At 49.9% G+C, this 15,801-nt stretch overlaps 1 protein-coding gene across 1 annotated transcript in view; it reads right to left on the bottom strand.

The window, feature by feature from the left end:
* LOC146064789 (uncharacterized) overlaps window positions 1-15,801 on the bottom strand; it is a 382,419-nt gene that overhangs the window by 338,648 nt on the left and 27,970 nt on the right. Inside the window, exon 2 of the mRNA XM_083178664.1 lies at window positions 9,888-9,972. Within this exon, the coding sequence (XP_083034790.1) occupies window positions 9,888-9,961 (74 nt within the window). The 5' untranslated portion in view covers window positions 9,962-9,972. The remainder of the gene's footprint in view (window positions 1-9,887; window positions 9,973-15,801) is intronic.

A 15,801-nucleotide genomic window follows, 5' to 3' on the forward strand; every position in this document is an offset into this window, starting at 1 on the left:
AAGCTTCCATGTAAGGAACTTAAGGTCAGCCGACCTCAGCAGCTCAAAGAGCGCCTTTTGAAGACACTCCAGTACCAGCGATAAATCCCATGGAGCCACTGGTTGCTTGTAGGGAGGTTTCAATCGTGAAACCCCTTGCATGAAAGTTTGCACCTCCGGTAGCAAAGCTATCCTTTTCTGGAAATAAATCGAAAAGGCCGATATCTGTACCTTGAGTGCTTGCAGGCTTAACCCAGACGAAATACCATCCTGCAAAAACTCCAACAATTTTGAAAGTCAAAACCGCTTCTGCCTTTCACACCACCTAATATAGGTCTTCCAGACCCTATAATAGTTTGCTGAAGACACTGACTTCCTAGCTTTTACCATGGTGTTAACCGCAGCCTCCGAGAAACCCTTGTTCTTCAAGATGGCGGTTTCAATAGCCAAGCCGTCAAATGTAGCCGAGCTGAATCCATGTGTAAGAATGGCCCTTGGTTTAACAGATCTGACCTCAGAGGTAGACGCCACGAGTCCACAGACAATCTCTGAAGCCTCGAGTACCAGGACCTCCTTGGCCAATCCGGGGCTACTAGAATCACTGAAATTCCTTGGGACTGGATTCTTTTCAATACTCTCGCCAGCATTGGAAAGGGCGGAAAGGCATAAAGCAGATTCCCCTCCCAGGGAATAGTCATTGCATCCACTGCTTCGGCCAGTGGATCTCTTGTCCTGGCATAGAACCTGGGCACCTGATGATTTAAAATCGATGCCATCAGGTCCACCTCCGGAGTGCCACACTTCAGTGTAATCTGATGAAACACCTGTGGGTTCAGGCTCCATTCCCCTTCTAGCAGCTCCTCCCTGCTCAGGAAATCGGCCTCGATATTCTCCACCCCCGGGATGAATATCGCTGACAACGCTGGAACGTTCTGTTCCGCCCACAAGAAGATCCTGGAAACCTCCCACATGGCCAGCTTGCTGCGTGTGTCTCCCTGATGATTCAGGTACGCCAAAGCCGTGGCGTTGTCGGTCTGAATCCTTAAAGGAAGACCCTGCAATCTTTCTCCTGCCAGAGATATCACTTTCCACACAGCCCGCAGTTCCAGGATATTGAAAGGCAAGGCAGACTCCTCCGAGGTCCATAAGCACTGGAGGTGCAGGTCCAAAACCACTGCCCCCCAGCCCCTGAGACTGGCGTCGGTAGTGACTACCAGCCAGTCCCAGGACTGCAGAGACCGACCCCACTGAAGGGAATCCACCTCCATCCACCAATGCAGGGAAGACCGTGTCTCTTTAGACAACACTATGTGCTCTGACTTCATGGTCTGAGTATTCCCTGACCAAGATGTCAGGATGTTCCACTGGAACACTCGAGAGTGGAACCTGGCGAACTTTAGCGTCTCGAAAGTCGCCACCATTTTCCCCAACAAACCGATGGGCTCTGAGACGCCAGGATCTCCCGCACCAAGGAGGCCAGGTCCCTGGCCTTTGTCTCTGGTAGGAATACCCCATGTAGATGGGTATCCAGGACAACTCCCAGGAAATGGAGTCTCTGTGACGGCACCAACTGAGACTTTTGTAAATTTAAAAGCCAACGGTGAGCCTGCAAAAACCTGATGGCTTCTGCCAAGTGACTCTGCAACTTTTCCGCCGACTCTGCTTTGAACAGCAGGTCGTCCAAATACGGAATCACAGTGATTCCCCTCAGTCGGAGGGCCGCCGCCATTACTGACATTATTTTAGTGAATACCCTTGGTGCTGTGGCCAGATCAAAGGGCAACACCTGGAATTGCAAAAGCAAGTCTCCTATCACAAACCATTATCCGCATCAAAGGCTTTAAGCCAAAGCACTCTCCTGGCATTGACGGACACTGTGGAAACTCTGGAAGCCATTTTGAGAGCTTCCTCCTCAGCCTCAAGCACATACTCCGCAGCTGCTTTAAGCTTCTCAGCAAGCAGCAACACACATGGATCAGCTTGTAAAATTGTACACAGGTCATTGGCCCACACAATCATGGCCTTAGAAACCCAGGCTGTTGCTATAAGAGGGCGTAAAGTGTAGCCTACCCTCTCAAATATTGCCTTGATGTTACCTTCCAGCTTCTTGTCTACGGGGTCCTTAAAGGCTGCCCCCCCCCCTGGACAGGTAGCACCGTGGCTTTAGAAAGCCATCCCACAGAAGCATCTACCACCGGAACTTTTTCCCAGAGGTCTGCATGAGCCTCAGGCATGGGGTATAGACTTAAAAATCTCTTAGGCATCTGCAGCCTTTTATCGGGCGTTTTCCAAGCCCCTTCCAATAAATCCTGTAAACCTTCATCCGCAGGAAAGGTAACAGTTTCCATACGCTGCCTTTTAAAAACACCTTTTGCAGGAGTTTCATCCTCCACAGACAAGTTCAAAGTCTGTTTAACAGCAGTAATCAAATCCTCCACCCCTGAGGCAAAGGAATCCTCAGAGTCATCACCCTGATCCCAGGGGATGTCTGTGTACTCTCCCTCCTCTTCAGCAACAAGCAATGGCACTGAATAAGACCTTTTAGGGGTCCCCACAGTATCACCATCAAATTTGTCTAACAAATCATTAAACCTGCTGATCCCCTTAGCAGTATCCTGCATGACCTGTAAGAAGCCAGGATCTGCCTGGGTCAGAGGCAAGGAGCCAGAGGACTGCTGAGATGATGACATAGGTCTCAGGGAAGCTACCAACACATCACTCTGCCTGTCCAGCAATTGCACTAAGGCATTAACAGACCTGCCCAGGGCACTGGCCCACGCAGGTTCCGATTGCTCTACTCTCTGGGGTTCACTCCCCATGGGTCTCACAGCAGCGCAAGTAATACACAAGCCCCCCTTGGCCATCTGCTCAGGGACAAAATTCAGTGTACAAACACTGCAGGCGCTCAATGCATTAAGGGCTTCCCCAAAGCCACAGACTGTTGCTCAGACATGATGCAAAATTAACACAGTCACAGTGCAAAATGTACAGGCGTTTTATAGAGAGCCAATGTACTCAGTCACTTATCTGTCTGAAGCGTTCACAGTGGGGAAAACGATGCCCAGGAAATTCAATCACTCTGCCAGGATCTGTCAGCCAGCTCAGCTCCGCTGCAAGCATTCCGAATGGCGCCAAAACAAGTGAGGGAAGAGACCAAGTCCCTGCTGCTGCGGGGTCCGTGGCTTTTGGCGCCAACCGCCCCCAGACAGCCGCTCCCACTGCAGGATCTCCAAGTTCCAGTGTCTCCCCCTCTGCTGGGGACCACTTGGAACATGCCTGTAACACACTGCTGTCCTCTCATATAGGAGCTCAGTGTGTAAGCTCCGCAGAAAATGGCCGCCGCCATCACGGAGCGCCTGTCCCCCATGATCCCCACCTAGCGTGAAGCCGGTTTCAGAGCGCTACGGAGCCCAGGCAGCTTCTTAATAGAAGCTGTAAGCGCTGCACAGGGAGACCAGACAGTGTCTCCCCCGTGCACAGTGAGCTGACAGGACACGCTTCTGTCAGCTCCTGCTGCGCTGTCAGTGTGAGGATTCAGTAAGAATCCTCACACTGTGCCTACCTAGCTAGTGTAAAAGTTAATAAAATAAAAAACTCCTAACTAACTCTAATCCTTCGGCTGTTCCAGCAGCCCTTTAGAATAGCACCCACTCCAGTGGGCACCTAACACGAACTGACGAGTCTGGGATGCAGAAGGTAGGAGCCTACCCTCCAAAAGCTTTAGGATAGGTGCCTGGCTCCTACATCCCAATGTTGAGCTGTGTCACCAGGACCATTGAAAGAGAAGTGTTGTGTTTGCATTGCTGAAGTGTGAGTGATTTGCAAAGTGAAGCACTTGCATCCTGGCTGCGTAGCCTAGTTACAAAGCCAATCTTAAAAAGCCTAGGAAATCATAAACCCTAAAGAGAATTTATGGTTACAGCATAAAGCGTCAACAGTGTCTAGGTAAACAAAGACAAAAGCTGAAACAAGGAAAAGGTAGACAGAAAAAATAGGATTTTAATACCTACCGGTAAATCCTTTTCTCTGAGTTCTTATGGGATACAGGGAAGTCGTTCATAACGATGGGGAAAAGAGGATATCCGAATGAGACAGGCACATATAAAACTTTATACTTGGTGTACTGGCTCCTCCCCTCTGCTCCCCTCCCTCTAGTCAGTTAATAGAAACTGTGCCGAAGGAGAAGAACAATGTGGCCCTTATTCTGGTTGGTGCGGTCGAGCCGCATATGCGGCTCCGACCGCACCAGACGAATCCCCGCCCACCATACGGTTCGCCACGGCCGTCCGTACACGGACGGCTGGCGAACCGCACGAAAATGGTGGAGGCGTACGCCTCCACCATGCTGGGAGCTGCCCCCTGCATTCGATGGTCGACGACCATCGAAGGCAGGACCGCACGCCGCGGCAGCTCCCGCAAGCTGAGACCACACGGACAATCGTCCGTGTGGTAGCTTGTATGGGGGCTGAAAGCTGACATCCGGCGACGTCAGCTTTCCGCCCCCATGAGTGGCGTCATGCCCTCATTACCATGCGTACGCCCCGCGTTTGCATGGGAACGCCCATGAAACGCGGGGCGTACACATAGGGAAATGAGGGGATGAAGCCCCTCACGCCCCTATACGCCCCCTTTGCGGCGTCTAAATTTTTAACACGGAGAATTCCCCTGCACATGCGCAGAGTGACCTCTGCGCATGTGCAGAGAGAAAACATCGGCGGTACGGCCGCACGCGGGCCGTACCGAGCCGATTAGAATAAGGGCCAATATGAGAGGAATATGTGTAATATTTAACGTGGTGAGATTCATCCAGCACACCCAACATACTTTCAACATACATAGACCACTGTAGCGACCACAGAACATGGGAAATCTCAGGGCCTTAGAACATGTCAACCATGACAACCTTTGTAACTGTGTTCCAACTGGAACCACTTAATAAGAAAAATCACCTAATTGACAACATACACTCGTGAACAGTTGAGGTACACGATGTAAACAGTAAGGTTACCTTGGTAACCTACACCCTTATGCCCGCAAGGAACAAAAGGTAGCAGGAGGACCCAGTATTGGTCCACCTCTCACCATAGTGAGTAAGGCAGAACTCCGCACAGAGGCGGGAGCTCTGTATCCCATAAGAACTCCGAGAAAAGGATTTACCGGTAGGATACAGGGTCGTTCATAACGATGGGGATATACCAAAGACATCAGAACGGGCGGGATTGTGCGGAGACTGCCACAGCACCGCTTGCCCAAACTGAGTATCTTCAGAGGCCAAAGCATCAAATTTGTAAAACTTGACAAAAGTGTGTTGGCCTGACCATGTAGCGGCTCTACACAATTGTAAGGCCGACACTCCTCGGGCAGCCGCCCAGGAAGTCCCCACTGAACGAGTTGAGTGGGCTTTCACCCCAGCAGGCATAGGAAGCTTCGCTACCACATAAGCCTGTTTAATGGTTGCACAGATCCAGCGTGCAATAGACTGCTTAGAAGCAGGACGCCCAATCTTTTGGGCATCATAAAGGACAAAAAGTCCATCAGTCTTGCAAATTCTTGCTGTTCTCCTGATGTATACACGGAGAATCCTTACCACATCCAAAGATGTCGGCACCTCAGAATGAGGCCCACTAGCAGGAACCACAATTGGCTGGTTCTCATGGAACGCAGACACTACTTTGCGAAGAAAACGCGGGTTTGTGCGTAATTCTGCCCTGTCTTCATAGAAGATCAAATATGGGCTCTTGCATGTTAACGCCCCTAGCTCAGAGACCCGCCTAGCCGAAGCTAGGGCTAGTAAGACCACCGTCTTCCATGTCAGATATTTTAACTCAATTTCCTCCAATGGCTCAAACCAGGAGGATTTTAGGAACGTCAGAACGACATCCAAGTCCCATGGTGGAGTAGGGGCCACAAAAGGAGGCTGTATATGCAATACTCATTGCAGAAATGTCTGCACTTCAGGTATATTAGCCAGCTTCTTTTGAAAAAAAGACAGATAATGCAGATACCTGCACCTTCAAGGAGCCTAAACGTAGGCCCAGATCCAAACCAGATTGAAGAAATCTGAGAAATCTTTCAAGTTTAAACTCTGATGGAGTAAACTTTTCCTGTTCACACCATCCCACATATCTCTTCCAGATATGGTGGTAATGTGCAGCCGTTACTGGTTTCCCTGCACTTGTCATAGTTTTGATGACTGATGTGTGAAATCCCATTTGTGTCAGGATCTGCCGCTCAACTTCCAGGCCATCAAACGAAGCTGTTCCAAGGCCTGGAAGACGCACGGGCCTTGCATGAGCAGGTCTCTTTGCAGAGGTAGGCGCCATGAGTCCCTTTGAAGACTTAGTAGATCTGGGTACCACGCTCTTCGTGGCCAGTCCGGAGCCACAAGAATTACCTCGGCTCCGTCTCTTCTTATCTTCCTTAACACCCGAGCCACTAGGGGAATCAGTGGGAAGACATAAATCAGGCTGTTGAACGTCCACGGTATGGAGAGGGCGTCCACTCCTTCTGCCTGAGGGTCTCTCGCCCTGGAGAAGTACCTGGATACTTTCCAATTGTGTCTTGATGCCATCAAGTCTACTAGTGGGGTCCCCCACCGAGCCACCAGAGCACTGAACACCTGGTGGTGTAGACTCCATTCCCCGGGATGGAGCTCATGGCGACTGAGGAAGTCGGCTTCCCAGTTGTCCACCCCGGGTATGAATATGGCAGATAGAGCCTGACAGTGACTCTCTGCCCAGGACAGGATCTTTGTTGCTTCCCGCATGCAGGGCCTGCTCTTGGTCCCGCCCTGCCTGTTCAGAAATGCCACAGTAGTGGCATTGTCTGATTGGATGCAGACCGCCTGTCTGCTGAGGAGAGGGGCCGCCTTCAGAAGTGCATAATACACAGCACGTAACTCCAAATTGTTGATGTGGAGGCGTGTTTCCCATAGGGTCCATTTGCCCTGAAAGGACTGATTATTAGGTAATTTGTAAGGCTGCCTGCAATTCCTCTGGTGACCGCGACTTTACCAGCAGGTCGTCCAAGTATGGTATAACACAAATCCCTTGTTTACTGAGAACCACCATCATCTCCGCCATCACCTTGGTGAATATGCGCGGGGCAGAGGACAGGCCGAACGGCAGTGCGCGGAACTGATAGTGATTGTTCAACAGCGCAAACCTCAGATATTTTTGATGAGGGCCCCAGATTGGGATGTGAAGGTAGGCGTCCTTCACATCCAAGGACGCCAAGAACTCCCCTTCCTCCAGTGCCGCTATAACGGCCCGCAAGGACTCCATCTTGAACTTGGTTACAGTCAAGAATGGGTTCACGGATTTTAGGTTCAGTATCGGGCGTACTGACCCGTCCAGTTTTGGGACTACAAATAAATTAATGAGTAATAACCCTGCCCCCTCTCCAGGGGAGGGACCGGGGTTATTACCTTGGCCTGTACCAGTTTTTGAATTGCTTGCTGCAAAACCATTTGGTCCCCTGGGGACACTGGAAGGCCTGATTTGAAAAACCTCTGAGGTGGCTGTACTGCAAACTCCAGCTTGTAGCCTTGCGTAATAAGAGCCTGTACCCAAGAATTGAGGCACAAGGCTTCCCAAACATGGCCGAAGAACGCCAGTCTGGCTCCCACCTCGGCCGGAGCTATTGTTGGAGCCCCACTGTCATGCTGCGGGTTTACCAGCAGCTGCCCCGGATGGCCGCTCTGTGGTGTCCGAAGCAGAAGGCTTCCTGAATTTACCTCGGGAGCCTCTGGCAGCATTTGAGCCACCCCTGGCTTTTGGGCGGAATTTACTTGTCCGAAAGGACTGCTGGAAGTGTGTCACAGCCCTCAAAAACATTGGAAGCATATCTTTGAACACTTCTCTACATGTAAAGGGGCGCATCTCGTCGAGGACACCCACGATCCCAGTGGGCAAATACCTATCCTCCAGCGTCTCTTATCCAGCAAGGTTTATGGACCCCACCTACAACCAACTACAGACCATACAATAATATCAACCACCTCCAAAAAAGGACATTCCTATATCCAGCCTATAAGTATACACCCATTTTATTATTTCAATGTCATTGTATGTAACCTTTTTAAAAATTTGAATTGTAACTGTGTACACAGATATATACCTGTTTATGTGGATATTCTCCACTCATTTTAGCAATAAATAGATTGTTGAATTTATCCTACCATATTGATTCAAACCTTTGTAGCACTCCACATTTTGCTTTTTTCTATACAAACTTATCACTGCACACCATACATGTAAGTTTCCTCGCCATTGTGACAAACAAACAGTCTCCCCTCACACACAGAGCAAACACAGTTATGCAGTGTGATTTAGACAGATAATTACTATGTGTAGTACTATCTGAGTTGTTTATAGCTTAACAATCTAGTGGGGTGGTGTACAGAGGGTAATGGAGGGGACCAATACACCAAACAACCTTAGCTCTCCAATTTTAAGAGCTGGTAAACAGTCCAGTAATCTAACAGTACTTTACAGTGTATGCAGGCAAGTGTACAAGTACACAAGCGCTGAAAACCTGAAGCTGTCTCTGCAAGCAGATTCCCTCTGTTCCACACCGCTGAGGAGTGTCTGGAGCAGTACAATGGCATTTCCAGCAGCCAGGGAAGAAGCAGGAAGCAGGTTTTGGCGCCCTCACAGAGCTATGGTCCCACTCTGGGTAAGCTCCGCCCAGCGTAATGGCGCCGGAGCTTACCTGCATTTTAGACTGACATTGAGGAATGTCCAAACCCTTTGGTAAACTGCCCTGGACAATACAGGAGGCAGTACCCTGTCCCAATGTAGGCAGGGGGTTGCGCGGTCCCTGTGCAGGGCACCGCCGATACCGCCGCCGCCATCTTGCCGCACCGTTACCCGGGGACCCCACGGCGGGGGACCCTGGGGTAATACTCACCACACGACGTCTTCAGACTGGACTAGGTGTGTGCGGCATGCCAGGGGTGTGCGTGCTGCAGCGCAATGCCCGCGGTAATCACCCACGCAGGACAGTGGTCCTGTGGCAGGGACAGCTCGGTACCATGAAGTGGCCTGCAGCTGAACCCTTCCCCTAGTCTCCCACGACGCAGGACTGCTGTTAAGTCCAAACAGCAGTCCCAAAATAATAAAGAAATTAAACAGAAGACAAAACTCTCTGGAGCTCTTCCTTATGCGTGCTTCTCCTGAGGCACATTTCTAAAACTAGAGGGAGGGGAGCAGAGGGGAGGAGCCAGTAGACCCAGTATAAAGTTTTATATGTGCCTGTCTCCTTCTGATATCCTCTTTTCCCCATCGTTATTCCCTGTATCCCATAAGAATGTAAGAGAAACAAGTTGACACGCAAAATGTTAAGAGGAGTTTTCCTTTTTTTGTGTAAATGTCAGAGCCTGAGCACGTGGATCCCCAAAAAAGTGTACCATTTGCTTGCCATGCTTTGGGACAGGTGCCTTTTTGTGCTCGGCACACTTTAAAGTTCCCAATAAGGGTCCATGTGGATGTAAACTATGAAAAAGTAAATAAAAATTCCATTAAATAACCCATGTTGACATTGTGACCATAAAGGGGGAAATTTACTAAAGGAAATTTGTAAAAAAAAATAGGTGTATTTGTATCCAGAAATACACTTATTTTTGACATTTACTATCCCGAAAATGCAGCAATTCATAGTCGTATTGATGTGCTATCAATACAAATACGAATTGCCGTATTTTCGGGATAGTAAATGTCAAAAATAAGTGTATTTCTGGATACAAATACACCTATGTTTTACAAATTTCCTTTAGTAAATTTCCCCCAAAGTGTCAACCTATTGTCCGGATACCAGAATGAATTTATGCTAGCAGGTTAAAAATAAAAAAAAACAAAGAGACAAGCATTACAAAAATTCCATTGATGAGACAAAATAAACAATCATACCTTTTATTCATGGAAAGATCGATTGGGGATTCCCATAAATTCCCAGATTCTTCCATCGTATAATCAACAGGCATTCCAGGATTAACTATTTTTTAAAGGGATAAAAAATGAAACCAAATTAAATAGTGTTCATTTGTATTACTTATAAATTGACCTTCATTTATGTAGTTTTGTCAATATTGAATTAACGTTAACCATAAAAAAAAATATTAGAAAAAAAAGTATTAAAAGGTAAATCCTTTTCTCGTAGTCCATATGGGATACTGGGTTATACTATGGGGATAGAGATCCTCCGCAGGAGAGACAGGCACATTAAAGCTTTCAGTGTGGGTGCACTGGCTCCTCCCCTCTATCTTCCTCCACTAGTCAGTTAATGAAAAACTGTGCCGAAGGAGAGCTATGTGAGGAGGTATGTGAACAATAACGTGGTGAGATTCTCACAGCACACCCAAACCAAAATAATAAACATAAAATAACAAAGAGGTGAATCATAACAACTTCTGAGTTCACCATAATCCTTGAAGAAGGTCAATATATGACAATAAGGCAACAAGCCCGAACCGTGTTAGTAACAGTGTCGTTACAGCAGAAAGCCGCACAGAGGCGGGCTCCCAGTATCCCATATGGACTATGAGAAAAGGATTTACCGGTAGGTACCCAAAATCCTATTTTCTCTACCGTCCAATGGGATACTGGGTTATACTATGGGGAGGTCCCAAAGCTACCAGAACGGGCGGGAACGTGCGGAGTCTGCTGTAGAACCGCTTGTCCGAACTGGGAATCCTCCCTGGCCAGAGTGTCAAATCTGTAAAACTTGACAAACGTGTTACTCCTTGACCAAGTTGCGGCCCTGCACAGCTGCAGAGCCGAAACCCCTCGGGCAGCCGCCCAAGAAGTCCCAACAGATCTTGTGGAATGGGCCTTCAACGCTGGAGGAAGGGACAACCCAGCCGATGCATAGGACTGTTGTATCGTGCATCGAATCCACCGGGCTATGGTCCTTGTAGATGCAGGAGAGCCCTTCTTTTGCGCATCATACAATACAAACAAACTATCCGACTTCCGGATTCTAGCCGTACGTTTAACATACGCCTTGAGGGTATGTACCACATCCAAAGAGAGAGGTACAGTATATCAGGATGTACAGCGCTGGAAGGAACCACAATAGGTTGGTTCAGATGGAATGCGGACACAACCTTTGGCAGAAACTGTGGCCTGGTCCTGAGCTCTGCCCGATCTTCCTGGAATACCAGGTAAGGGCTTTTACAAGACAATGCCCCAAGCTCAGACACCCGCCTGGCTGAGGCTAAGGCCAGCAGGACAACAGTCTTCCAAGTAAGACGTTTCAACTCCGATTGTTCCAAAGGAACAAACCAAGAGGACTTAAGGAAGGTGAGGACCACATCCAAGTCCCAAGGCACGGTGGGTGGTACAAAGGGAGGCTGAATCCTCAGCACCCCTTGCAGGAAGGTGTGGACCTCTGGCAACAGCGCCAGTTTCTTCTGAAAAAATACTGACAGAGCCGAGATCTGTACCTTTAAGGACCCCAACCGGAGGCCCAAGTCCAAACCGGCTTGAAGGAATCTTAACAGATTGTTAAGACGAAATACTGCTGGTGGCAAAGCATTTTTCTCACACCAGGCTATGTACTTCTTCCATATCACATGGTAGTGAGAAGCCGTGACTGGTTTCCTGGCACGCGTCATGGTTGTAATTACAGAGGGATGTAGTCCCTTGAGGCCTAATATCTGCCGCTCAACCTCCAGGCCGTTAAACGCAGCCGCGATAAGTCCTGAAAGACAAACGGTCCCTAAATGTCCCCATACCAGGCCCTTCGAGGCCAGTCTGGAGCCACTAGAATGGCTTCTACTCTCTGGTGTTGAATCCTCTTTAGCACACGTGCCAGCAACGGGAGCGGTGGGAACAGGTACACCAGCTGAAAATCCCACGTCCAAGTCAGGGCATCTACTGCTGTTGCCCCTGGATCCCTGGTCCGAGCACAGTACCTGTCCAGCTTGTGGTTCAACCGTGAGGCCATAAGGTCGATCTGAGGGAGCCCCCAAAGATCTACCAGGTCCTGGAACACCTGAGGGTGAAGTCCCCACTCCACGGGGTGGAGATCGTGACGACTGAGGAAATCCGCCTCACAGTTGTCGACTCCTGGTATAAAGATGGCCGACACGGCTTTTACATGGCGTTCCGCCCAGGAGAATATCCTGGTTGTTTCCCTCATACAGGGCATGCTCCTTGTCCCTTCTTGGCGGTTGATGTAGGCAACTGTAGTTGCATTGTCCGACTGAACTTGTACCGCCCTGCCCTGCAGCATAGGCTCCGCCTGTAATAAGGCATAGTGAACAGCCTTCAGTTTGAGGTTGTTTATATGCAGCATGGATTCCATCGGAGACCAACGGCCCTGCAAGCGGACTCCCTGTATCACGGCTCCCCAGCCTCTGAGACTGGCATCTGTGGTAATCAGAAGCCAGTCCTGTATCTGGAAGCAGCGACCCGCCAATAGAATTGGCGAATCTAGCCACCACTGCAGGGAGAGTTTGGTCTGCGCAGACAGGAAAATCCTCCTGTGCATTTGGTGGGGGGATCCTGACCATTTCGTGAGGATATCCAGCTGAAAAGTCCTGGAGTGGAACCTGGCATACTGGATGGCTTCGAATGAAGCAACCATCTTGCCCAAGAGCATCAGGCAGAGGTGCACCGAGACCCAAGGGTTTGATAGGACCTCTCTTACCAATTACTGTAAAGCTGACGCCTTTACGGCCGGCAGGAACACCTTTAGCTCCATCGTGTCCAGAGTCATACCCAGGAACACCATTCTCTGGCTCGGGAGCAACGAGGATTTTGGTATGTTTAAAATCCACCCGTGGTCTCTCAACACCTGCATAGTCAGGTTTAACGCACTTCTCAGGGCCTCCTTCGATCCTGCCTTGATCAGCAGATCGTCCAGGTAGAGTATGACATATACCCGCTGGAGCCTGAGAAAGACCATAATTTCTGCCATGAGCTTGGTAAAGACGCGCGGGGCAGTTGACAGCCCGAAGGGTAGCGCCTGAAACTGGAAATGGCTGTTTCCCACCGCAAATCTTAGAAAGACTTGATGGGGAGGCCAAATTGGGACGTGTAAATAGGCGTCCTTGACGTCTACAGAGGCCAGAAATTCTCCTTTTTCCAGGGAGGCAATCACCGACCTGAGCGACTCCATTTTGAATTTGAACACCTGCAGGAAGGGGTTCAGCGACTTCAGAATCAAAATGGGCCTTACTGAACCGTCCGGTTTGGGGACAAGGAACAGGTTTGAATAGTAACCCTGGCCTTGCTCCTGTCTTGGTACAGGTAGGATTACTTTGGACAGGAGGAGCTTGTGAATTGCTCCCTGAAGGAGCAACTGATCCTCCACTGACGCTGGGAGGGCCGACTTGAAGTATCGTCGAGTAGGGCGACTGGCGAACTCCAGCCTGTAACCTAGCGAAATAAGACTCCTGGCCCAGGAATCTAGGCACGAGGCGTCCCACACCTTGCTGAAGTGTAACAGCCGGGCCCCCACCTCGAGACAGTCTCGTGGTGGGTGCACCCCGTTATGCTGCCGGCTTGGAAGCGGCAGGGGCGGTGGAACAGTCCTGATGACCTGAGGGGTTTGGCTTCCTGAATTTCCCTCTAGTGCCTCTGCTAGCATTAGAGGCGCCTCTGGCCTTAGGGCGGAACTTGGACCCACGAAAGGACTGCTGGGAGGGACCAGTGAAAGGGCGTTTTGCCGGAGTGGGAGCTGATGTGAGGAACGTGGATTTCCCTGCAGTAGCCTTAGAAATCCAGTCGTCCAGCTCACTACCAAAGAGCCTCTCCCCTGTGAAAGGTATGTTTTCCACACTCTTCTTGGAATCCACATCAGCCACCCACTGGCGCAACCACAGAGCCCGCCTAGCTGACACGGCCATTGCAGAATTCCGCGCATTTATAGCGCCCAATTCCTTCTGTGCCTCACAAAGCACCCGTGTCGTGTCGTGTCCTGAATGTGACGCAGGTTTTCACCTATCTGAGCCACGGTCATATCCCCCAGCAAACCCTCTTGGATCTGCGTGGACCAAGTATAAATGGCCTTAGCCATCCAGCAACTGGCCAATACCGGGCGTTGTGAAGCCCCACTGGCCGTGAACATAGACTTAAGTGTTGCTTCAAGTCTCCTATCTGCACCATCCTTGAGGGTAGACACCCCAGGAACTGGTAACAGCACCTTCTTTGAAAGGTGGGAAACAGAGGAATCCACCGTTGGCGGTTCCTCCCACTTCTTCCTACCAACAGAATCAAAGGGATACGCATTTGTGAACCTCTTTGAAAGCTGGAACCTCTTTTCAGGGTTCTGCCAAGCACCTTTAAAAGCACTTTCGAATTCAGCCTGTTCTGGGAAATACACCGGCTGTTTTCTCTGGGTCATGAAAAAGGAATCTCCCTCAGAGGGTTCCTCCATAGGAAGCTCTAACACTTCCCTAATGGCCTTAATTAAAGCCTCAGAACCATGAACTAAAGACTGCTCCTGAACAGTATCCTGTTCATTTTCCCCATCTCCCACTTCAAGGATGATGTCATCATCATCATCAGAGTCAGGGGCCATTGCAGTAGCAGGCCGCTTTGGAGGCTGAGCAGGGGGAGGGATGAGAATATCAACCCTGGCAGACAACATGACTAATTCACTTTGCACCCTCTGCGTCTGCTGTGTATTTGCAGAAAGCTGGGAAGCAAAAGAGTCCATCAGCATTTTTATGCTGCTGGCCCAGGAAGGCTCTTGACTATCAGCCTGTGACCCATCCACAAGTTGTGGGGGCACCCCATTGACCTGAGTGGTTACACCACTGGGCTGTGGCAGCATACACGGCTCACAGGTAACCTGTGACTGTGAAGCTGAAATAAAGTTTGTGCTGCACACCATGCATGTTAACTTTTTCACCATGATGAAACAACAGGACACCCCCAGCAGCGCACACACAACACCCACACCTGATGTACTGTAACTCTACACAGTATAAGTGTAATACACCTCTGTATTAGAGACTATGGTGTGTGTACAAGTGGTTAACTAGCCAGTGGGGTAGACAGAGCAATATGAGACCAGTACACCATAAACCTTATCTCACGGATTTGAGTGAGCTGGTTACGCACAAAACACACAGTGATATGTCATAGACAGTGTAATTAACACAGCCAAGCAACGCTGCTGCGCTGTTATAACTTGCTGTCTCTGCCGCTGCTACAAAGGATCAAATCCACCACGCCGCTGAGGAGCTATAATGGCAACCTCTGGATGCGTGAAGAAGCAGGAAGCAGAGACAGAGCGTGCCCAGCAGAGCCTGGTCCCGCTCTGAGCAAAGCCCCGCCCCCTTTACACGGAGCTGGCGCTTCCAGTATATTTAAACTGGCATAAGAAGCGCTTTTCACATAAAATGCTTAAAAATGCCCTGGGCATCCCTGGTGGTCCAGCGGCATCACCCTATGCCAGTGTGATGAGGGGGGGTCGCGCGGTCCCTGCGAGAGGGCTGCCGCTACTGCCGCCATCTTGCCGCACGGAACGGTTTGGGGTGTCCCCTTGTGGGACCCCCAACATGTACTCACCACAGACGTCTACGGACCAGTCAGGGGGTGCGCGGCAGCTGGGGGGCCTGCTCGCTACAGCGCAATGCTGTGTGGTGACAGGCCCCACTCAGGACAGATTATCCTGCAGCAGGGTCAGCTCTGCACCTTAAGAGGTCGGGGACTGACCCTACCCCTGACACCCTCGAAGTAGGAAAGCTGCCTGGTCAAAGCAGCGCCTCAAAATAATAAACTTAATAAAATTTGAAGAAAAAGTCTGGAGCATCCAGAAAGCACTGCCTCTCCTGAGGCACATTTTTCTAAACTGACTAGTGGAGGGAGA

The sequence above is a fragment of the Crinia signifera genome, chromosome 1 (genome assembly GCF_055691185.1).
Source record: "Crinia signifera chromosome 1, ASM5569118v1, whole genome shotgun sequence".
NCBI lineage: Eukaryota > Metazoa > Chordata > Amphibia > Anura > Myobatrachidae > Crinia > Crinia signifera.